General features: G+C 39.6%; 2 protein-coding genes across 3 annotated transcripts in view; both read right to left on the bottom strand.

Annotated features, from left to right (window-relative positions):
• Window positions 1-6,625: 6,625 nt before the first annotated feature.
• Window positions 6,626-7,407, bottom strand: LOC149158997 (uncharacterized). The gene is made up of 2 exons (XM_089436390.1): window positions 7,213-7,407; window positions 6,626-6,941 (listed from the first exon to the last, which is right to left on the bottom strand). The coding sequence occupies exons 1-2, from the start codon at window positions 7,405-7,407 to the stop codon at window positions 6,816-6,818; spliced, it is 321 nt and encodes a 106-aa protein (XP_089292516.1). The 3' UTR covers window positions 6,626-6,815.
• LOC149158996 (uncharacterized) overlaps window positions 7,249-23,794 on the bottom strand; it is a 427,796-nt gene continuing 411,250 nt past the window's right edge. For both annotated transcript variants that reach the window (XM_089436389.1, XM_089436388.1), the window contains exons 17-19: window positions 9,406-9,612; window positions 8,973-9,182; window positions 7,249-7,622 (exon numbers count right to left, since the gene is read on the bottom strand). In XM_089436389.1, coding sequence (XP_089292515.1) covers window positions 7,443-7,622; window positions 8,973-9,182; window positions 9,406-9,612 — 597 coding nt within the window. In that variant the 3' untranslated portion in view covers window positions 7,249-7,442. The remainder of the gene's footprint in view (window positions 7,623-8,972; window positions 9,183-9,405; window positions 9,613-23,794) is intronic.

The raw sequence follows: 23,794 nt of genomic DNA, 5'->3' as shown, positions 1-23,794 counted from the left end.
TCTGGCTTCCTCCAATCTGTCGTGGCTTGCCCAAGGGAATATAGCCACTAGACACCCATCACCACATTGGTGTATGGCACATCGACCACAAAGCAATGGTTTGTCATCGAGTAGTTCCCCATAACTATTGTCAAGGAAGGAACATATCTAGTGCACTGTATGGTATGGTCACCTGGTACTGGGACTGAAAAACCCTCGAACTCAGCCATGGTGAGGCCCCTCCTCTGCACCAAGTGGGCATCTACGAAATTGTGGGTAGCCCCACTGTCAAAAGAACTGCTACCCTCTACCCATGTACAGTGCCTCTGATCCTCAGTGTCAAAAATTTGGGAATTCCGCATAAGGAAGCATGGACTCCCCAGCTGGGGCAAGGGATGCTCCACCCTGTGGAGTTTATGGTGGTGGCCCTCTCTCAGCTGGACTCTGATCCATTGCCACACCACAATCCTGCTCCACCTCGTCCTCATGGTCACTGTCTAAAAAAACCTCAATGTAGTATGCTCTGCCAGCAGTGCATCGATGGCCTGGTGCTCAGGGCTCCCTGCATGTGAAGCACAACTTCCTCCTCCTGAGGTCCTTTTGTGTCTCATCATTTAACTGCCCCCTCCCCTGTGTGGTCCTCTAAGGTGGAAGTCTAGTCTCATGCCCCTTTTTTGGAAAAGGGGTCCGTGAAGGAAAATGTGCTCTAGTCTTGGGGATGGCCCCCTGTATATCTCTGGTGCACAAGATTGCTTCCTAAAACATGGAGGGTCTGCATGACTTCACCAGTCCATGCAAGGGGTATACACCCTCCTTACCTCAAATAGATCTGGTACGATCACTGACACTCGCAAAAATTTGGAGATGTACTGCTCCGGGTTGCCTGTTTGGCGCAGTTGGGTTAGCTCTCTGAAATGGGCCTCTGGATCTCTCTAATCAAAACGCTCCACCACCCTCCTGGTGAAGTCCTCATAAGAAGCCACATGGGCATGCCCTAGGGTGGTCAAGCCATGAAACCACCAATCATGGGCTTCCTCCTCCATGTGCAGCGTGGCCATCTTGATGGCTTCCTACTTTGTCATCCGGTTGAGTTGGAAGTAGGTGTCCATCTTCTCAACCCAAGCCCTAGCTGTGCACTTGGAAGTGCCATCGAAAGTAGGGAAATACATCCTCCCTATGGTCCTCTGCAGCTCGTAGTTTTGGGTTCCCTGTCCTCCATAACCCTTGTTCTTCTCACTCTGCTTGAGCTTGCAGTAATATTTGGAGGAGAGGGTTTCCTTAAAGTCTTCATCCATAGACTACCATTGCCTAAAGTAATCTCCCATTTGAGGGGGGTTTTCCTCCCTTGTAGGCTCGATTTGTGCCACTGGCATGAAAGAAGGCAGTGTAGCATGAGTTGGCACATTGGTTGATGGGCGTTGCGTTGCTGGTGAGGGATGATCGAATGGCTGAGAGGCCCCTGAAGTCTCCGCAAACAAAAACCCTCTAGGAGTGGTCCTCTCTTTGTTCTCCGACTTGATCTCTTCTAGCATGTCTTTCTGTCCCTTGGTTAAGTCACTTAGGGCCCTCAGGAGGCTGTCGAAAGCCACCTCTTCCTTGCTCTTGGGTTCCAACATGTCTTCCTCTCCTACCACTGCTTTCTCTTTGCCCTCTGTGTCTGGAGTAATCTCCAACTCTCTTTCTCTGCTTCGGCACCTCTTCCTTCGGTAGGTGATGTTCTGCTGGTCCCCTTCTCTCATAGGAGACAATCCCCACAGTTGAGCCAAGAACTAGGCTCTGATACCACTGTAATGATCCTAAATAGGAAATACAAGTGATATAAAGATAGTGCACCTGGGCTTGTCTCAAAGGAAAAGCATGACCAAACCCAGGTGAGAAAATAGCTGAACTGAAGGTTGTCTAGCTACTGCACCAATCTGCATTGCACTGCCCCAGAAAACTGTCTTTCTACTCATGTTCGAATGGCTTGAAGGTGCACTTTTACTATCTAGAAAATTATGTGCTTTTAACCCCGAACTCCTTGACCTAAACCCAGAAAAATCCACGAAGGATTTTGGCTAGTTTACACTTCTAAAATTTGACCCCCTTGGAGCCTAACTTCAACTACAACTCCAAAACTCAACCTATTAGAAACTTCTTGTAAATCCTTCCAGAAATGCCCCCAAAGTGTTGGGTTGACCCTTGCTATCCAATCCTTGACTTCCCAGATGAGCTCTTCGCCTAAGACACCTACTCCTAAGCTCCACAAAAAACTGTGAGGTGGCCACTGTGTTGTCCCCTAGCCCAGTAATTCAAACTGCTAGACTGTTGGCTTTGTTGGCTATAAAAATCAACAAGAATGTTGGTCTATTGTTGCTACCTCAGCTCTCTAACTCTCTGACAAACCTCTGATCTCTGTTGGCCTCTATCTCCCTCTGTGTATTCTCTAGCTTCTCGAAAATACGCACTCCTTGCTCTTCAATGGATGGTTGTGCTATGTCACTACCTCCGAACTCCTGAAATCCTTGTGGAACCGCCTCTTTAGGGCAGGCACGGATGGTCCCCCGAAGTAGAGGTTGAATCTCCCGCTTGAGAGATTTGTGGCTAAACAACTGGTTGACTCAGCTAAACAGCAGAGCGAACAATCAAGTGATTTTGTTTGCAAGATGTATGAATGAATCCAAAATGAGAGTTGCTCCCTCCATATAACTCCTTGGACCTTCATTGCCTCATGTGGGCCCCTCCATCCACCCATTCGACTTTCCCTCCATGTTATTCGAATGGGCCAATTTGAATTCCTATATGGGTGACCCCCACATTCCACTAGCCATCAAATTAAGTCGAATTGTCTCCTAAGTCCATATGTCGAAATTGGTGGGTCCTCATCCTTAGGCAAAATTGTACAAAATTGTGTGGCAACACCCTGTTACAAATGTGCTTGAGAAGGGACATGACAATGGGAACTTGTACCTCTTCCAAAAGATAAAAATATAATTTGAACCAAGTGGGTGTTCAAAAGAAAAATGAATGAAGATGGAGAAATCATCAGAAATAAGACAAGGCTTGTTTGTAAAGGTTTTTCATAAATAGAAGGAATCGACTTTGAACAAACCTTTGCATCAATGGTTCGTATGGAGGCTATAAGGACGTTTTTAGCATTTTCTTATTCAAAAGGATTCAATGTTTATCAAATGGACGTGAAATCAACATTTCTAAATGGTAATCTAAAAGAAGTTTACATGGAGCAATTGAAAGGGTTTGACCTAGCAGAAGGAAAGACTTTGTATGCAAGTTGAAAGGGCACTATATGGATTGAAACAAGCTCCTAGATATTGGTATGCAAGATTGGATCATTATCTACAACAACAAGGCTTCAAAAAGGATGTGGCTGGATGCTCAAAATATGTTGAAAGAGTTCGAAATGTCAATGATTGGTGAGTTATCTTACTTCCTTGGACTACAAGTAACTTAAACTAAGGCAAGTATGTTTATATCCCAACAAAAATACCTTAAAGACATGCTTAAGAGATATGCGATGGAAGAATGTGCACCTATCAGCACACTGATGACCACAGATTGCAAATTGAGCAAAGATGATGAGTCCCCCTCGATAGATGAAACTCTTTACAAATTAATTATTGGAGCTCTCATATACTTAACTGCTACAAGACCCGATATTATGCAAGCAATAGGAATGGTGGGAAGATTTCAATCAGCGCCTAAGCAATCCCATTTGTTGGCTATGAAGAGAATTCTAAAATACTTGAAAGGTACCCCTGATTTTGGTATGTGGTATCCCAAAAGCACAACTCTTACTGTGACAGCTTACATCGATGCTAATTGGGTTGGAAGCGTAGATGATCGAAAAAGTACCAGCAAAAATGCATTCTTCATGTGTTATTGTCTAGTATCTTGGCTCACCTAAAAACAATCTTCTATATCTCTCTCCACAACTGACGTCGAATATATATCTGCTGCAGATTGTTGTACACAAATATTGTGGATGAAGGAAGCATTGAAAGATGTCAACATCAAGACTAATCAACCAATTACCATCTATTGTGACAACACTAGCACCATCAGTCTTTCAAAGAATCTAATAATGCACTCAAAGACCAAACATATTCCAATCAAATACCACTTTCTCTGTGAACAAGTTGTTGAACAAAATATCAAGTTGGAATACCTCAATACAAAGGAGCAAATTGCAGATATCTTTACAAAACCCCTTCCACATGAAGCATTTGAATATCTTTGCCAAAAGATGGGGGTCATTGCTCTTGCATCAAATTAAGAGAACACATTGAGAAGAGTAGAAGCACCATGACAGGGGGAGCAACATGACAAGGGGAGCAGCTTGATAGGGGGAGTATTTGGGCACCCCATTTTCCATTGATGTCAATGGGGGAGAGAATGTTGGATATTTCCATCAATGACAAAGGGGAGACTGTAGGTCAATGATTGTAATTGATGAAATATAAGCACACTTGATGGATGTTGCAATATTGGAGGATTATAATTGATAACACACTTGATGACATATATTATATTAAACCAGAGTTAAATCAGAATTATATAATATCGACGTTTTTATTGTGTCACCACTCATATTGGCATTATATCATATCAACATTTTTATTGTGTCACCACTCATATCGGCATTATATCATATCAACATTTTTATTGTGTCACCACTCAACCTCGGATCTCCGATATGTGATATCATATATGCAACCTGACTTCGATCTCTGATATGCGATATCATATATGCGACCCAACTCTGATCTCTGATTTTTGATTTCCGATTTGCTCTGATTTCTGATATGTGGACCCGACTTGATTTATTAACGATTTAATTATCAAATCGCATCCACCACTTTATTGGAACTTTTGAAATGGCACCTCCGATAAGACCTAATATTCGATTGTCGATATGGTTGCAGACCCCATTGGCTTTATCATAATGTTTTAATATAATATTGTGTCCACTATGTCATAACTTTCCTGTATCACAAGTTTTGTATGTTGTGACATGTTAAAGCTTCTGATACCCAAACCTTCGATACCCATACAAAGAAAATTAGTTTTTAACGTCTAGTCGACCTATACCTTGTATCTCAAGTCGGCTTCCTCCATAGGTCATGTCTCTTCACCTCAAGGTGAAATCCATGTATATATATAAACTCAGATCTTCATTTCACTATCATCCAATTTGGTGAAGAAACCACAAGAACAAAGAAGGAGAATAGTTCACAACTCGTGAACTAGAAGGACAAAATAGGATGAGATTTGGTGAAGGGTTCTAATTGTGATTGATATATCTCAAACCTATGGACAGTCTCATGTGGAGGGCTTGGACCTATGGGCAGGTGTCTATACAATTATCTATGGAAGCTCAGACTTTGAAAGGCTCGGACCTATAGCTTAAAGGCTCAAAGTTACAGTCACTTGTGGAGCTCAAACTACTACAATTATCTGTGGAAGCTCAGACTTTGAAAGGTTCGGACCTATAGCTTAAAGGCTCAAAGTTACAGTCACTTTTGGAGCTCAAACTACACATTGGATCCGTGATTACTTGAAGGACAATTACCTGTGGCTTACAGTTTGGATTTGTAGCTTGCATACCATTCAAAATAGTGGTTTACATAGTTTTGACTTGTGGAACTGTGGCACACATAAGCTCAAAACTGTGGTGACTCGATCGGTGGAGGTTTGGACCAATTATAGCTCAGACTTGTAGCAAACTTATGTGTGACACTTCAAAATTGAAACCTCTGCGCACTCTTGAATAGTGAAGAACTCGTGGCCTTGAACAGTGAAGATTTTGAAGGCTTGAACAATGATGAATTTGGAGGATTGAACAGTGAAGAACCCGGAGCGTAGAACAATGATGAACTTGGAAGATTGAACAGTGAAGAACTTGAAGCTTTGGATAGTGAAGAACACTCCTATTCTGATCATGGACAACAAACAAAATTAGAGTTTGTGGCAATCTTGTGGAGCGACTGTTTGACTATTTAAGGAAGTCCTGAAGTTTTTGGTAGGTAAGTCATTTATACATTCTATTTGTTAACTAAGTTGAAAATTGGAGAGTTCGTGCCCTAGAGGTTGGAGCCTCAAAAAAAAAAAAAAAAAAACAAGGTTGGAGCCTTAAGAAGGATAGGGTTGGAGCCTCACAAAAGCCCAAGTTGGTGCTTGGCAACATGTTGGAGCCTGAAAGATTGAAGGGTTGGTGCCCTCAAACATCATTGTACTCAATTTTTTGTAAAAGAGGATTGGTGTCCTCACTTGTTTATAATAAAATCCTTATTATTTATTTTTCTGATTATAATTGTGAAGAATCTTAACTGGTAAACATAACAATTGAAAAGAAATATTGATTCACTCCCTTCTCGATGTTTCAACAGGGAGCACATGCAACGCACCAAGTATAGTGGGAGCTACAACCCCCTTTTGTGTGAACTGGGATCATATCGACATTGGGGGGGGAGGGGGGTAGGAGAATGCCCGCTCCTAGACATCCACCCTCCTTGGGGGAATCAAAATATTTTATTTTATTTCAGTTATATCTATTGCCTTCTCATAAAATGCATGTTCATCCAACTCTCTTGAAAATTGCAATTTTAAATATGTTTGGTAGATCTAAGAGACAATAAACAATACATCATTTTTTTTTAAAATCAATACTCTTTCTCTTTCATTAAGCTCAGCAAAATTGCACCTCTTTCAAATATTTATATACATGCTATTGAATCACAAAAGTCCCTGTTAAATTTACACAAGTATGCAATGATATGATGACAAACCTCTTTCCTTCCATGTCAAGAAAAAGCAGTCTAACATGTTACATATTTTTCTCACATAACCTTGTAAATACCATTTTTGTTATATATTGAAAATTCACCCTCGAGTCTTGATAACAATTCAAGAACAAAATCCCTACTCGATCCAGCAAAATGCTCGGAGATCTGAGAGACAGAAGCCTGTAACATCAAAGCAATTTACAAACGTAGACTTAGCAAGAACTTTGTTATGATTCACTTTTTGCAATCACAATCAGGAACATATTTTACATACCGAATTCCCCTTTGATGAGTACATTCTATGAAACGATGAAAAATCATTAGTAGAAATGAAATTGCAATAGATTTGCCATTTTTATTCTTTAACATAAAAAATAAGAACACAGCGAAAAATTTTCTGAAAAAGAAAGAAACAAAATTATAATGCATTGATATCAATTAGAATGCTTACCCCATCACATTCACTTAGCCATGTTAACAAGGCATCTTCTGTGGCTTGCAACAGCTCAATATCTGACTCTGACTTGCGGTCATTTTCACAACAAAGCTTTTTGGTAGGGCTTTCACAAAGAGAAAAACTGTCCTTTGCTTCAGTTTTTCGTTTGTGTATCGTTGCTACTGTATCACTCACAATCCATGGAGGCATTGAAAAAGCATCTTCCTCGGAGGAATTTGATGCTTTTAACAGATCGTCTCTTTTACAAATTCGGTTATGCTTTGAGCACCATCTTGCAACACTGGCAAAGAATCCTTCAAAGAACTCTCATCTTCACCTTTTGATGATTGCGTGCCTAAAATCTCATCAATTGATACACCGCAATCTTCCAGAACCAAGAGTATTTTGATATGTGTGTAGCTCACCTGATCACATAATCTATTCATTAATCTTAAAGGAAAACAGCACCAACAAACCCTATAAAGTCAATGACACACTAAACCAAAATAGCAGCATCAAAAGATAAGAATCAACATGCAATTATCTGTTCATGAGCTCATATTAAGAGGATTTATAAACAAAATATATTTCTTAGTTTAGCAATATCGCTTTTATTTTTGCCTTGTTCCATCCTATATTTTCGTTGGAATACAAACTACATTGCTCAAGTTTCCACGCAAATCTCCTTCAAAAATATTAATTTCAAAAAATGATTTTACAGCATTCATTCCCATTATAAGGTTTTTCAAGTCACATATGTTTACTAGTATTATCAGACATTGTGAGATATTATGCATATCATTAAGAACAGAGAATAATTATTCCACATTATTATAGTTCTTTCAAGCTGTTCAAGGATGCAGGAAGGAGGTGGAGATAGTTCAAGAACGAATTATGGATTTTAACCGTGTCAGTGTTTAGAAACATTCCCAATATTTCAAGCAGAGACTCCACCCATCATCAATGGATTTAACTACAGCAATGAGAGATGGATATAGTTAATATCAAGTACTTAATACAAACAAAAGGTTAGATGGGCTATAAGAAAGATGCTGAAGTGGAGAGCTTAAGAAATGCATATGCAGAGGGGTTATCTATCACCTGCCAAGTGGTTGCAATGTGCTACTGACCCCAGGGAAGTTGGAAAGTTCCATTGCTGACAACCTTACATTATTTGAATATAAAAAAGTAGGACAAACATATTCATGTAATGTGAAGCATCTCAGAATCGCTAGAATGGGACTCGAGTCCTTGTAAAAGTAATCTTTATTCATTATTTTTTCATGGAGGATGATGCAGTGCACAACAATCTGCGGCTGCCTTTATCCTTGTTAATGCACAATCTATTCTAACTTGTGACATTCAATATTTCGATGGAATTGAATGAGTAGGTTACAGTAATTAATCGTTTTGGTGGCAATATCTCATTTATGAATGTACTACACCAAAATATATCAAAAATGCTGAGAATTTATTTGATGTGCCTTTATGTCAATACCACAAATAGACCTGTAGAGAGATGTTAAGAAGATGTTTAATATAGATGACCTGAAGTTCTATCCTTTGAGTGTTGAATATCAAAGACTGGTTTTTGGTTATATTATAATTAAATTGGATTTGCCTAGTTGCATATACAAGACAGTACATAGGATTCCATTGTCTCCAACTCAGTGTAGAACTGAATGGAAACAGAGTTTTATCATCACAAGGATTGAAGGACCACTGAAAGGCTTAAAAGAAAATTGATATTATGTCCAGAGAGACAAAGAACTTACAAATTCTGGTACTTGTTCTTTTATAGGCTTCAACTTGTCTCTGGAGCCTGCCTTGCTGATGCCAACTTGAATTTCTTTTGCAATATTATAAGTAAATCCAGACTCGTTGCAAAAGCGCACCCAATTCACCTCAAATCCCACCCTTGCAACTTCAAGAATATAGTCCAACACTGTGGATTCTTTGATTGGAACAGGTCTCTCAGGTAAGTTCTAAACAAATTACAGAAAATGAATAAGCATGTAACTTTGATTAAAACTATACTAAAAGAAAGAAGACATTAAGGAAATACATGATATGAATAATAAGGAACAAAGGTGGCAATTAATTGTGTAAGAAATGCACTGTGCACAAACTATGCTAAATTGTGTAAGGGAAGACAAAACAGAAAAAAATAGTGACTGTTCAACAGAATATCTTTTTAAATAGTCATACAGCAATCTCAGACATGGAAAGGCCATTCTCCTGCCACATCTTCCAAGCTTCCATCTTTGCATGGCTAACTTTACATTCTATGTTCATAGCAGATGCCCTTGAAATATTTGTGTGTACTGCAAACTCTCCATCCAGACGAAGCCCCAAACTTTCTGAGAAGCTTTTTATTGTTTCAAGAATCTGAACACCATGCATTGTTATGAGGTGCTGCATGAACAATAAACAGGTTAGAACATCCAGTCATGGAAAATATAGAAACTAAAAGTTCACTGGAATATCGAAACATGATAGAAAGTATTCATTTACTTTTCCAACTTCACATCAGGATGAAAAAATTCACAAAACCTAATTATGAGATTTTTCATTCTTTAATGGAAATACTTGTTCTTAACACAGGAAATGGTTGTTCATCAGTTTTCAACAGGGATAATATGCATAATCATACATAATTATTATAATTTTTTGTTTTGTAATAGAAATACAAATTCTTACAAGAAGATATGTAATACCCTGGTTTTGACCCCATGTAAGTGTTGGCTCAGATTACATATAAATTGTAAATGCATGGTTATAATTGTGGAAGCTGAGGCCTGCAAGTTTGAATAAATGACCCCATCTGTAAATGATTTAAATGTACTAGTATGAATTCCTAGTGCAGAGATAAAGGCAAAGGCCTGACTAATGAATGGCTAGGCATGTCAATGATGTAAACATACATATACAGACCATATGATAGGCTTGCCATGGTGAAATCAAGTTCTTAAAACTTAATATAGCATGAGAAGGGCTACAATTCCACTAGAAGAGTAGTGGAAAGGGAGATTATACAAAAGTAATCCTCTATTGCCAAGGGCCAGCCTAATATCTCATCTCTTTTTCTATCAGGTACTTTAAATGAACCCATCCACCCACATTTACTTGTAAATCAAATCATTAAATGCATGGAGAGGTGTAATGACCCATCTCAAATTACAGGAAGCATAGGAATATTAGCATGCATATGATAGCTACATGCGCATGTACTGCACTAGTATATATACTAACTGATTCTGAAAAATATCCAAGTATAGGGTAAATGGATTCATTATTGAAATACTAAGTAAATACCTAACTCACAAAAAAAGAATATATTGAGTGGGGTACTTAATGTGTGTACCATCATATAATATATATATATATATATATATATATATATATATAAAACAAAAGGTAAATGCAATGTATTGTACAAAATTCAAAGGAATTATATATATATATATATATATATATATATGAACTACTAAGTTAATACCTAACTCACAAAAAGGAATATATTGAGTGGGGTACTTAATGTGTGTACCACCATCATAATGTATATAACTATATTATATAAAATAAAAGGTAAATGCAATATATTGTACAAAATTCAAAGAAATTATATATATATATATATATATATATATATATATATATATACTAACAAAAAGGAACTATCATATATGTATTATACAAAATAAATGGGAATATAACATATATTGTAAAAAAGGGTAATTATAATATATATTAATTTGTTATTCAAACTAAAAGAAATTATAATATATTATATTAACTACAGCTAAACCATATTATAGATATTATACAATAAAAAGTAATGTAATACAAACAATTAAATATTAAGTATAACTCAGGGAATAATAAGTTAAGTCTCAGTGGCAAAAGAAGGCAGTGACCTCAAATAAATTAACCCACCTTGTTCGAAGGCGGTGACCGCCTGCAAATTCCTGAGAATATTTAATTGAGGGCAGTGGAGAGATTGCGGGGCAGTGAAGGAACCTTGGCAATTTAAGGAGAGGAGGAATTTAGAAGGGGAATGCGGAACCTTAAACCAAGGAGCACAAAAGGAAAAAAAAATAACTGAGAAATCAATACATGGGCGTTGTTCTTGGCGTTTTGGGCACAGGTGGCAAAAGACCTCAATTTCGAAGTCTTCTAGATTTGGGAACTAGATAGGTTGATCCAAAATAGGCTTGGGAGGAAATGGTTGGTTTGGTAGCAGGAGCGGGAGCAACGACAATCTGGGATCGACTCCAAACAGGATATCCAAGTATGTATCTGCAATTAAACTGGTATATTTATGTTAAATTGATTGTCTGGTTAATTGTAAAAGTTGGGTATCACAATAGGTTGGCAAGGAAGTTTACTCATGTAGTTACTGAAACATGGGTTGAGTATGTATTATGACCATTATAGGGAAGCATAACAGTGCTTGAGCATTATCTTGCTAGAAGCAAAGTCAACCATCATTCTCTTAGCTATCTCTTAGTCTCTATCAAACTGTCACTTTCACATTCATGCTCTGCTTGTTAATTTGGGGTAGCATCGGGTGTGCTTTAGCCATAAAAGTTGGAGGCTAAAGCGCATGAGATCTCCAAGACCCAGAAATGGTTTGGGGAAATTCCATCCGGTTAGAGAGATATTAAAATAATTAATATTTTTAATGGAGTTCCTAAGTCTAAACTTAGGAAAATTAAAATATTAATGGGTATTAATATAAAATTGGGTGTGAATGTTCTAAATGACATGGATCAAGCCAAATATAATCTTAGCCGTTGATTAGATATTTAATCTCGGTCGTTGAAGACTCAATAGAAAAAGTATAAGAGGAGGCTCGAGGGTCAGTTGGAAATACACCAAAATTGATCAGTTAGTTTGATTTTCTAGAGCGGGGTTTGCTGAGAAAATTTGAACAAGTGATCTGAGTAGCAACAAGGGGTAGTTAGTGCATAGCAGAGAAGCAAAGATAGTGTCAGAAGGCCAGCACAATGATTGAGGAGGCTACGCAGAGCCAACAAGAGCCACGCAGAGGGCCAGAGGGACTGCGCAGAGGCTAGTAGGGCCTGCGTGGGTGACGCAGAGGCTAGCAGGGCCTGCGTGGGTGACGCAGAAGGCCAGAGAGCTAGCGCAAAGCAGCAGAGGGTTGACAAAGGGGTTTCTAGAGCTACGCAGAGGCCAGGAGGGGTGACACAGAGCCTCAAAGAAGTGTTGGAAGGTTTCTTGTGGAGCAGACTTGCTGAATATCTGCTTCCGAAGAGGGGTATTACTGCTAGATAGACATCTCTGTTGGGTGAGCTAGTTTGGCACCCTAGTTGTACTCAAGAAAGTTGCTTAATAATAAAACCCTTGGAATTGTTGCATCGGTTTTCCCAAGTTGGGTATTTTCGGGGACAATTGTCCAAAAATAACGGTATCCTTTGTGTGTTTGTTTGTTATTTCAGTTGATGATCTACAGATGAATTGAGACTACATTTGTGTTTATTTTCAGTATTTATATGGTTAAATAACTTGAAGGAATAAACAAGTAGGTGAAATAAACCAGATAATGCAGGAAGAATTTCTAACGGGTTAGACTTAGAAATTTCAACATGGTATTAGAGCTTAGCAGATCACAGGAGAGCTAAAGGCACCAGCTAAATCAACAAATTTAGAGCAGAAACAATTGTCCCAAGAGACAGAGATGTTCCTAAGTAGAAGGCAACAAAGAAGGAGTGACGCAGAGGGCCTGCGTCATCATTTCGAGCTAGAGAGAAGGCCAGCGCAGAGGCAGAGAGAGGCAGAGGAGGCTCACGAAGAGACACGTCATCCTACTCAGATAGGTAGGCCAGATGCAGTTGGCCAGAGGAGCGATGCAGCCTTGCCGGGATTGCATAGCGCTAAGAGGCTCAGTTTCTTCAGCTGCTGCGACCTAGGGAGCTGTGGGTAGATTGTGGATTGGGAAGCTGGTGAGGTGTTGTTGATGTCGAAGCAAAACAGTACCTAACGAGACAGAACCAAGGTAGAGGAAGTCGCTGCCTTGAGGGATTTCTAGCCAAGAAATCCAGATTCATGTTGTAGGTGCAAAGAGGATCGGAGAGGAGCAATTCGACAGTTGGCAAGAGGATTTCCAGGGGGAAATCGAGACTCAAAGGGAGTCTAGGAGAAAACTTCCAAGAGGGAAGTCGAGACTCAAAGGGAGTCGAGAAGAAGAGTGGAAATGGCAATGAACGGCCTAAGGGATCAGGACAGATTGGACAGGAACTCCAACTTTGTCATCTGGAAGGCCAGGATCCTGTATGTTCTGGATAGACATCGCATCAAGGGCTTCACCTTGAGAACCGCAGCTATCCCCGTCGACCCAGCTGATAATGAAAGTATGAGGATGCAATGGCCAAGGCAAAGTGCATAATCCTTGATGGGGTCAAGGATCATGTAGTAAAACATATTGCCGAGAAGAGCACGACAAAGGAGATGTGGGATACCTTGACGACATTGTAACAAGGCACTTCCATGCAAAGGAAGATGCTACTAGAGAATCAGTTGCGATCGTATCAGACGCAAAAGAGCGAGCAGATAGATCTATACCTCAGCAGGTTGCAAGAGATTCGGAACCAACTTACTTCCATAGGGGCTACACCGGATTAGGAGTTCATGGTGAGGACCGCCCTGAATGCAGTCTTTGAGGATTGGGAGACATTTGTCCAAAGCAATTTGGGCAGAGCAACTCTTCCAGGATGGGAAGAGATGTGGGCAGATCTTCGCCAAGAAGAGATCAGACAATTGACCAAGGCGGGGAGTAGCAGCAAAGGAGGTCGAATCAAGAAAGAGGAGGAGGAAGATGCAACTCTGGCATCTACGGGATAGCAGGGGAAGAGAAGGAAGGACATCTCCAAGATAAAGTGCTTCCATTGTGGGGAGTTGGGTCATTATGCAACCCAGTGTCCCAAGAAGAAGAATAAGGGAGAGGCTTCTAACTCTAAGGCAGCTCCGACTAAGGTGGAGAAAGAAGTCGAGATGGATAACCACTGTGCCATGAGTGCTCATGCACCTCTCGAGAAAGGGTGGGGTGACATCAAACTGTAGTCAGGAGGACTACAGAAGATGAGGGGTTAGGATCCTTAAGGTACCCAAACTCTTGGATCATATCTGGCTACGGGAGCCCCGAGAGACAGTAGCAGGATGACGGATGTCGGTAGAAGCAAGATGCAGATGGAGCGACAAGGCAGTGTTAGAGTGCAGTGGTCTTTGACAGTGCAGTGAAGGTTGCAGCAGTGCAAGAGGCACAGAGGTGGTTGCAGTAGTGCAGAAAAGCATAGAGATGGTTGTAGCAGTGCGAGAGGTACAAAGATGTTGCAGCAATGTAGAGGCAGCAGAGGGAACAAAGGGTAGCAGCAAAGGTAGCTTCAACATCAGGGGGGGTTCTAGCCTGACAAGGATGTCAGTAGTTGGGTAGATCAGTTACTTACTTCTCAATAACTGAGTTGCAGTGTAGCAATTAGCAGTGGTAGTGCTATGGGCAGCATGATGCAGCATGATGAGAGAGAACTGTAGTGTAGATGCAGTGTTGGGAGGAAGGACCAGCAGTAGCATGGACGCAGAGGGAGTTGTAGTATAGATGTAGCAGTGGCAGTGGCAGAGCCATGGGCAGCAGTACAGGAGGTAGCAGTGTAGAGGATGTTGGGCAGCAAGCCAAGCATCAGCACAGGTACCGGTGTCGAATGATCAGGGTGATGTTCAGTGGTGGAGCATTACTAGAGCACATTACTCGCTAAGAGGGTTGTTGATTTGGGGTAGCATCGAATGTGCTCTAACCATAAAAATTGGTGTAGAGGCTAAAGCACACGAGATCTCCAAGACCCAGAAATGTTTTGGGGAAATTCCACCCGGTTAGAGAGATATGAAAATATTAATATTTTTAATGGAGTTCCTAAGTCTAAATTTAAGAAAATTAAAATATTAATGGGTATTAATATAAAATTAGGTGTGAATGTTCTAAATGACATGTATCAAGCCAAATCTAATCTTAGCCATTGATTAGAGATTTAATCTCGGTCGTTGAAGACCCAACAGAAAAAGTATAAGAGGAGGCTTGAGGGTCAGTTGGAGATACACCAAGATTAATCAATCAATTTGATTTTCTAGAGCGGGGTTTGCTGAGAAAATTCGAACAAGTGGTCTGAGTTGCAGTGAGGGGCAGTGAGTGCATAGCAGAGAGGTAGAGATAGTGTCAGAGGGTCAGCACAGTAATTGAGGAGGCTATGCAAAGCCAATAGGAGCCACGCAGAGGGCCAAAGAGACTGCACAGAGGCTAGCAGGGCCTGCATGGGTGACGCAGAAGGCCAGAGAGCCACTGCATAGCAACAGAGGGCTGACACAAGGGGTTCTAGAGCTACACAGAGACCAAGAGGGTTGACGCAAAGCCTCAGAGAAGTGTTGGAAAGTTTTTCGTGGAGCAGACATACTGAATATCTGCTTTCGAAGAGAGGTATTATTGCTAGATAGACATCTCTGTTGGGTGAGCTAGTTTGGCACCCTAGTTGTACTTGAGAAAGCTGCTTAATAATAAAACCCTCAAAACTGTTGCACCAGTTTTCCCAAGTTGGGTTTTTCCAAGGACAATTGTCCAAAAATAACATGTCCCTTGTGTGTTTGTTTTTTATTTCAGTTGATGAGTTGAGACTGCATTTGTGTTTATTTTCAGTATTTATATTAGTTAAATAACTTGTTAAGGAATAAACAAGTAGGTGAAATAAACCAAATAATGCAGGAAGAATTTCTAACTAGTTAGACTTAGAAATTTCAACACTACTCTACTCATGTCGTGTTCTCTCTTGTTAACCACAAACACATCTGAAAATTGACCATGAGAGATATTAATGGTTGTAGCCTTGTGACATTTAGAATGAAATATAACATAAAAGAATAAGAAATGAAGGGGGCTCAGGTTTAGAGAGCTTTAATCTAAGTTTAGTGAGGGTGGGTTAGGCTTACTTACAACAAACAAGCAAGTTATAGCTCGAGTGGCGATAGTGAGGGCTAAGTGGGGTCAAGTAAGGCAACAAGCTACAACCTACGATTATAGTAGATGACAAATGGTTTAGTAAGATTGGTTGTCAAGTGGGGCTAGGATTATACAAAAGTTTGAACGGTGGACGTGTGGAGGGTTTAGTTTAGACCATATAGTGCTGCGTGTACACGCAACGGACCAAGTGTTGAAGAATCTAGGGCATCTAGGTAGGATGAGATTCTTCTGATGATGATAACTATTTGTGAGGTACTATTTACTTTTTCTTATTAGAACAATCTTCCCTTATTATTATTAGAGTTTGTTCTCTTACTTCATCAAATAGTTACCAAAACAAAAGAGACAAGAACACAAGATGTTGGCTCTCAGCCAGGAGAGAGGAAAACCCTTCTGCAAATTTCTCTTATTGAAGCTTCAATTGACAAATGCCAAACCCTAGACCCTTGACTAGTGGATCCTCCAAGCACAAGACACAGTCTTTCTTCCTTTTGTTCTTCAATCAATGCCTTCTTCTGCTATGCACCTTGATCTCTTTCTTCACACTTCTTCCGGCAACTGATAGCACTTTTCTTCGCTCTTTTTCTGGCAACTGCAGAAACCCTAGGTCTCCTTAGAGACCTCTTCTTTGGTGTCTTCCTTTCCTTCTCTACCTCGCTAGGCAGTCTTCCTTCTCTTTGATACTTGGGCTAGAGAATGAGGTTCTTCTTGAGGTATATTTATGAGTTAGAGGTTGATCCTCTAACCCTACTACAGATCTGATTTTTCCTCGCACATGTGGATGATTAGCGCTCAAGATTGTCCTTCTAGCTTGGTCCCTTCCTTCACTTGAGGTGGGACCTTCTTCGCTTGAGATGGAGGCCTATTTGGAGCCTCTTTTCCACCCAAACGAGTTCTCTTAGGTTGCTGCAATTCTGGATCTAATATGGCAGCAGACTTACCCTCTTTTCCTTTGCACGTGTGACAGGATTTGACCCAAAACAAACCTCCCAAACTCGACTTCTTCTTCCTTCTTCTTCGCTGCCCTAGAATCACCTTATATGCACCTTTTTCGCACCTATCTTCGTCCTTTCTTCTTCACTGATTTCAGAGATGAAATCTGATCCTTTTGTGGGGTCAAACTGCCCTATATATAGGAGATTGTCCCTCCTATTTGGGCCAACTTGAGCTAGTGAGGCCAACATGTCCTTGAGTGCACCAAAAAAATCATTTTTGAGTCGACCTTGAAGGGGAGAATTGTCTTTTCTTTGGAGGATCACCTTTGACATATTTCTTTGACTCTAGTACATAGATTTACATAGTGTAACATGCCCTCATGGGTCTTTAACAATTACGTTGACTCTTTGACTTTCCTAGAAGCACTTAAACATGTGCTTGACCTATGCAATGAGCAAGAAACTCATTTTTACAAATAACAAAATTAATAATTTTGTTCTTTTACAAGTACAAAGATCCAAATTACATTTATGAAGACCGAACCTAGTTACACTTTCTTCAACACCGAGGTCATAGGTTATAGAGGTCATGACTCACAAGTTATAGAGGGAGGCAAGTGGAGGGGTTACGATGGAGAAATGTTGTGGAGGGTGGTCACACTGGAGTTGGAACCAATTCACACACCCAATGATCCCACCATTTTTATAAATTCTATTGGAAAAATTAAAACTCTAATTCGAGCCTCAATTTGAACCAATGTTACTTGGGAGCGGGAGCGAAAGCGGGGAGCGAGAGCAACATTTTCAGAAGCTCCCGGTTTGGGAACGAATCCCGAAGTGATTTTTTAAAATATATATATATATATATATATATATATATATATATATATATATATATTTTAATTTTTGATACATGTATGTCCATTGTCAACAAAACCATGTAGAATGATGAATTAGATATAAAAAACATAAAAAAACATAGAATGATCATTGAACCATATCACATCAATCATCTAGAAGTTATAATCTTCATCAACCATGTCCACAAGTTAGTAACATACATATTACAACTGCAACATATTGAGTCTCGTGAACCATGATTCATCAAATTCAATCTTAAAGTTTCAACTTCAAGCTTTCAAAATTGAAAATTCAATATATAACATTTATCATCATTGAACACCAAAGTTGTACTTGTAAGCTAAGTTTAACCATTACAAGAAATAATATCTTAGATATTTCTAAGTTCTAACTTCTAACAATTAACATGAAATGAGATGTTATAAAATGAAATATGAATAATGAAATGCTATGCTGCCAGGAAACGTGGGTGCGGGGACGGGGACGGGGACGGCATTTTTGGAAACAGGGTGCGTGGGTTCGTCGGGTAATATAATAATATTAAATTTTATTAAATTTTATAAACTATAAATTTATAATTAATAATATATATGAAATTTGAATTTGTATATTTTTTCAGCTTTAAACAAGAAAACTTTAATGATAATCATTTAAACATGCACATCATTGAACATTCAACATTGACATTGAAATTTCAAAATTTATCACCAAAAAACTGTTCTTTTGAATCTTTTCCGTGTAACCATGACACTGTGATAGCTATGTGAGAGAGCTCAAGGCTACTACTAAAACTGAAAATTCAAAATACATACTAGGATAAATGCTAGACTCAGCTATTTTGGTGAAACTTGGGACAGATTTTGTCACACACAGGCTTTAAAATAACTATGCAGCTTAGGTTCATTTGCAAGGATGCCTATCAATGAATCAGGCTGTGGTCGTACAGACCCTTCCTCCTACACAGCCAAGGAGTGTTAGCATTTCTGCCTCCTGCTCTAATTTCAAGACAGCTTCTCTCCTTATTGAAATTGCTCATTCTGGCTGGAGCTTGAGCTTGTAACTTTGCTTTGAATGTTTAGTCTCTCCCATATAAAAACACAATTTTTTCATAGGAGATTCTTCTCAACCTGATAGTGGTCTAGAATTTTCTTGATGTCTAATCATCCACCTGCCCCATGCATGGTGTGCTCTATGGTAAAGCAATCCCAAAAACAGTGGCAACCTTACCCTTCCACAAAACACGCTTATTAGTCTTTGTTTCCCAATAAAATGCACAGCAACCATCTGATGGCTTCAGGGATAGTTTGTCTTTGAGTGCGAAGCTCTGCCTGAATATTAATTATCTAAACATAAAACATCTTCGCAGTTTTTAGAGATTACTTGGTGTACAAGTTTGTAGAGACCATATATGATTTAGGCATATTTTCCTAGTTTTAATCTTAACATGATGTTATTAGAATGCTGTGAGAAATTGGCAGATTTTGATACTTAATTTAGCCATTGTCCAAAATAGCCCTTCGCCATTTAACAGCATCAGCTGATTACAACTTATGGCTGGTCTCAATCCTACTTTCTTTTTGACCGAAAATGTCTGGACCTGTATGTGTGCATTTACAGTTTATAATTTGATGGTTATTTGGCTCGGGAATGAATGTTTCATTCCAAATTGATTTACAAGAATTCTTTAAAAACAAGACTTGTAAAAAACTTAAAAAACCGGGTGCGGTTACCCGTGCAACACAAGTTTTGATGGTAAGGACCGTGGAAGAATGTTTCATTCCAAATTGATTTACAAGAATTGATTTAGGGTATTTTAGGTTTTGTTATAAGTTTTACCTTTGTTATAAGTTATTTTTTAAATTTCAATAAAAAGAAATTATTTGAAAATTTAATTTTTAATATAGTTTTTTTATGAAGAACCCAAAGAACCCGAAGAACCCAAAGAAGCCAACCCGAAGAATCCGAAGAACCTGAAGAACCCAAGCACTCGAAGAACCCAAGCACCCAAGAACTCGTTAAAGGAAAAGAACCCAATTTTTTTTTTGAAGAACCCAGTTCTTCATGGAAGAACCCGGTTCTTTTGGGTTCGTCTGGGAAGAACCCATACCCGAATCCGGTACTTGGGTGTGGGAACCCAAGACGGGTTCGAGAACCCCACCCCCGGGTGCGGGTACCCATGCAACACAGATGAAATGAAATGAAACAACTTTAGTCTTTCACGAAGCATCATATTCATAGTTCACAATCATTGCCAATGAGTTATAATTGCCAACTTCAAACCTCAAACTTTCATTGTCATAGTCATATATTGTTTACAAAAAATATCATTATGATATGAAAGAGTCAAGAGTCAAGAGTCAAGGACTCAAGACTCAACAGATATGAAAACTAATAGAAACTAGAAAAGACAAGTAAACTGTAAATCTACATGTGGCCCTTGCCACGAGTCTCCTGTATAAGCAGGACGTGGCGGTCTTCTAGGAGTCTCCTGCACAAACCAACGACCAAAACCAGAAGGCACATGCCCTCCACGTGAGGGTGTAGATGGAGGTGGCGACAACAAAGGAACAAGACTCGGAACTCGAGCACTGCTACTGGATGGTGGAGGTGGCATGGCTGCTGCAGCTGCTTCAACTTCATCCCTTATAAGTTCCTCTTCCAGTTCTTCAAGATGTATAGTGCCATCCTCCAAATTGTCATCCTCTGGGTGGTTGTCCCAAATTTTATATGTGGGATCCTCATAAGCCCGATCACGGTAATGACTCAACAACCTCAAGTTATAGTGCACATAAACCAAGCTTTCTGCCCGGTTTTCATTGAGTCTGTTTCTTTTCACATTATGTATGAAGCTGTAGGTGCTCCAACACCTCTCTGCAGAAGAAGTATTTACAACCTGTGATAGAACTTTTTTTGCCAATTTTGGCAAAAGTCCTTGGCCGCCATATGTTTCCCACCATGTGAGAGAATCAAATCTGTCTCTATATTCCATTGCATGGAAGGTACCAAACAAACCAGTGCCACTAAAGTATCTGCCTATTTCAAGGCACACAGCTACACATTCCTCCCTATCAGGTATCAACTTTTCTAATGCATCCAAATATCCTCTAGTTACCTCTGCATTTAAATGGGGTTTGGTCCTAATCCCACCCCCTGGTGCAGGTTGGCCCAACCAAGATGTAGAGTAGTATTTTGGCATAAGGATATACGCCAAGCAATGTAGTGGAAGATTAAGTGTATTCCACCATACACACACACAATCATGAATCAGTTTGTACAAGTCAGGATCTTTGTTATGAACAGTATCTTTTATTTGCCCCAACATGGTATCCATCTGCTCATACACCTCGCCAATCACTAGTTTATTTGTATCTGCAAACCAAATCATGTGATAAATGGGCTTGCTGAAATCCAATACTTGCCTCACACTTGACCAAAACATACCATCAAGAATGGCCTCCTCCACCAGTTCAAAACCTCGCCTGTCAGCTGCCTTTGTAGCCCTTTCTTTTAATACCTGCCAGTGTGGACTTGATACCATGCTAGCCAATGACTCTCTTACCTTCAAAAGGCGCCTGAAGGTGAGGTAATAGCTACCAAATCTAGTCTTCGCAATCTTCAACAACTCCAATCTTGAGTGACTGTGGAAAAGGCCATGGGTATTGCTATGATTTGTAATAAATTTTATCATTTGTTTGCCTTTCTTGTACAAATCACCAATCCATTTGTATTGTGAATTTTTGTTCTTAACAACATCATGCATCAAAAGGTTCAATGTGTGAACCAAACACCCAGACCAAAATATGTTGGGGTATTTATCCTCAATAATTGCTCCCACTGCCTTACAATTAGGAGCATTATCAGTGATGATTTGGATGACATTGTATGGCCCAATACGGTCAATTGTTTCAAGTAATGCTTCTGCAATGTTGATGGCGGTCTTGAACTTGTCTGAGTAATCATATGCATTTAGAAATATGGCACCACTAACAGACACAGCAAGAACACTTATCAATGGCTTGCCTTTTACATTTGCCCATCCATCAGATATAATGGACACCCCATGCTCAGTCCAAGAACTTGTCATTCTATTCAAAGAATGTCATATTTTTGCTTTTTCATGATCAAGTCCAACGGTTCTTGCCTTGTCATACCTAAGGCTCTTGTATCCTTTAGGGGCATCATTTATGGCAGAAACCATTCCGTGCCAATAAGGTGAGCGAAGAACATTGAATGGTATCCCACATGCATAGAGAAACCTGTAAACTTTTGAATCCACATCATTCCTACACCCCTCATCAAGGAAATCTGATATGGTTCTACACCTTAATGCTGGTGACACTGTGCCTCCATATCCATTGCCTTGGGAGGATGCTGAAGGAGTTCTTTGTGCTTGTGATTGTGAGCTTGGTTCAAAGAAACCCCTTGATTTTTTAGATTTGTATTGGGCTTCCTCCTCTTCCCTTATGTATTTGGCTCTATCTGCTCCTGACACAACTGCACAAGTTTTGATTCCTATTTGTTTATCTCCATCCCATGGCCTTTCCCGCAAAGGTGTTTTCTGGCACGGGTGTATGAACCTATGTAATTATTGTTGCAATGGGGGCAATGAAATTTAGTGGTTCCACCCCCTTTCCTTGCTTCAAGCTTGTTAACATATTTCCACAATGGGGTTTGGTCTTTTTTAGTTTTTTTAGAGTCGTGTTCACCCTCCTCCAGCTCCTCCTCACCAGGGTTTTCATCAAATCCACTTTCTCCAGCTTCTTCATCCCCCTCTTCATTTTGGCCCCTCCGTTTCCTACTCTCCAGCACCATAATAACCAGAAAAGGGACCAAGAGGAAAATGCCAAGAAATACAGCCAAGTCCATGATGTTTGATATTTGTAGGCTTTTCAATATGCAAAATTTAATGGGAATGGGAATGGGAATAGGAATGAGAAAATTAATTTGATTAATTTAGATTAATTAATTTAATTTATTTAGATTTATGATTTATTTACTAAATAAGTTATATATTTACTAAATTACTAACTAAACTAAACTAAATTACTAAATTACAAAGTAACTAAATTTTAAACTACTAAATTACTAAGTTACTAACCTCCTTGCAGGCTTGCGCCTTGCTCCTCGTCGTTAAAAGAATGTCGAATGAATTAATTCAGAATGAGCAAGAAGCTCAATGATAATACAGAGATATTTACAATAATAGAAACATCAAGTTTCTATGTAGAATATGGAAACACTCAGTTTCATCTAAGAAACTGCTTAAACGAATAAAAATAGCAACAGCTAAAAGAATGAGTATTAAATACTAAATAGGAATAGGAATATTCTAATACCCTCCCTTAATACTCAATCTATTTACAACACCAATAGACCCTCTGAATTTTACAAATTTATCAGGACCAAGAGGCTTGGTGAAGATGTCGGCAGGCTGCTCTGTTGTGGGAACATATTGCAACTGAACTGAGCCGTCTTCAACAAGCTGGCGAATGTAGTGGCAATGAGTTTCCACATGCTTTGTTCTTTCATGAAAGACTGGATTTTTGGCAAGTTTGAGAACTCCCTGATTATCACAAAACAAAGAAGAAGGCCCAGTCTGGGAAACATGCATATCTGCAAGCATACGTCGAAGCTAAACTGCCTCACAGGATGCCTTAACTGCTCCCCGATACTCTGCTTCTGTTGAGGAGAGAGCCACTGCCTGTTGCTTCTTACTAGTCCAAGTAACAGCACCAGATCCTAGACTAAACACATACCCAGCTGTAGATTTACGGTCATC

The sequence above is a fragment of the Pinus tabuliformis genome, chromosome 5_2 (genome assembly GCF_031772625.1).
Source record: "Pinus tabuliformis cultivar Carrire ecotype Pingquan chromosome 5_2, CPIR1, whole genome shotgun sequence".
Classification (NCBI taxonomy): Eukaryota; Viridiplantae; Streptophyta; class Pinopsida; order Pinales; family Pinaceae; genus Pinus; species Pinus tabuliformis.
The sequence above is the reverse complement of the archived record's forward strand: the minus strand, read 5'-3'. Positions and strand labels throughout refer to the sequence as shown.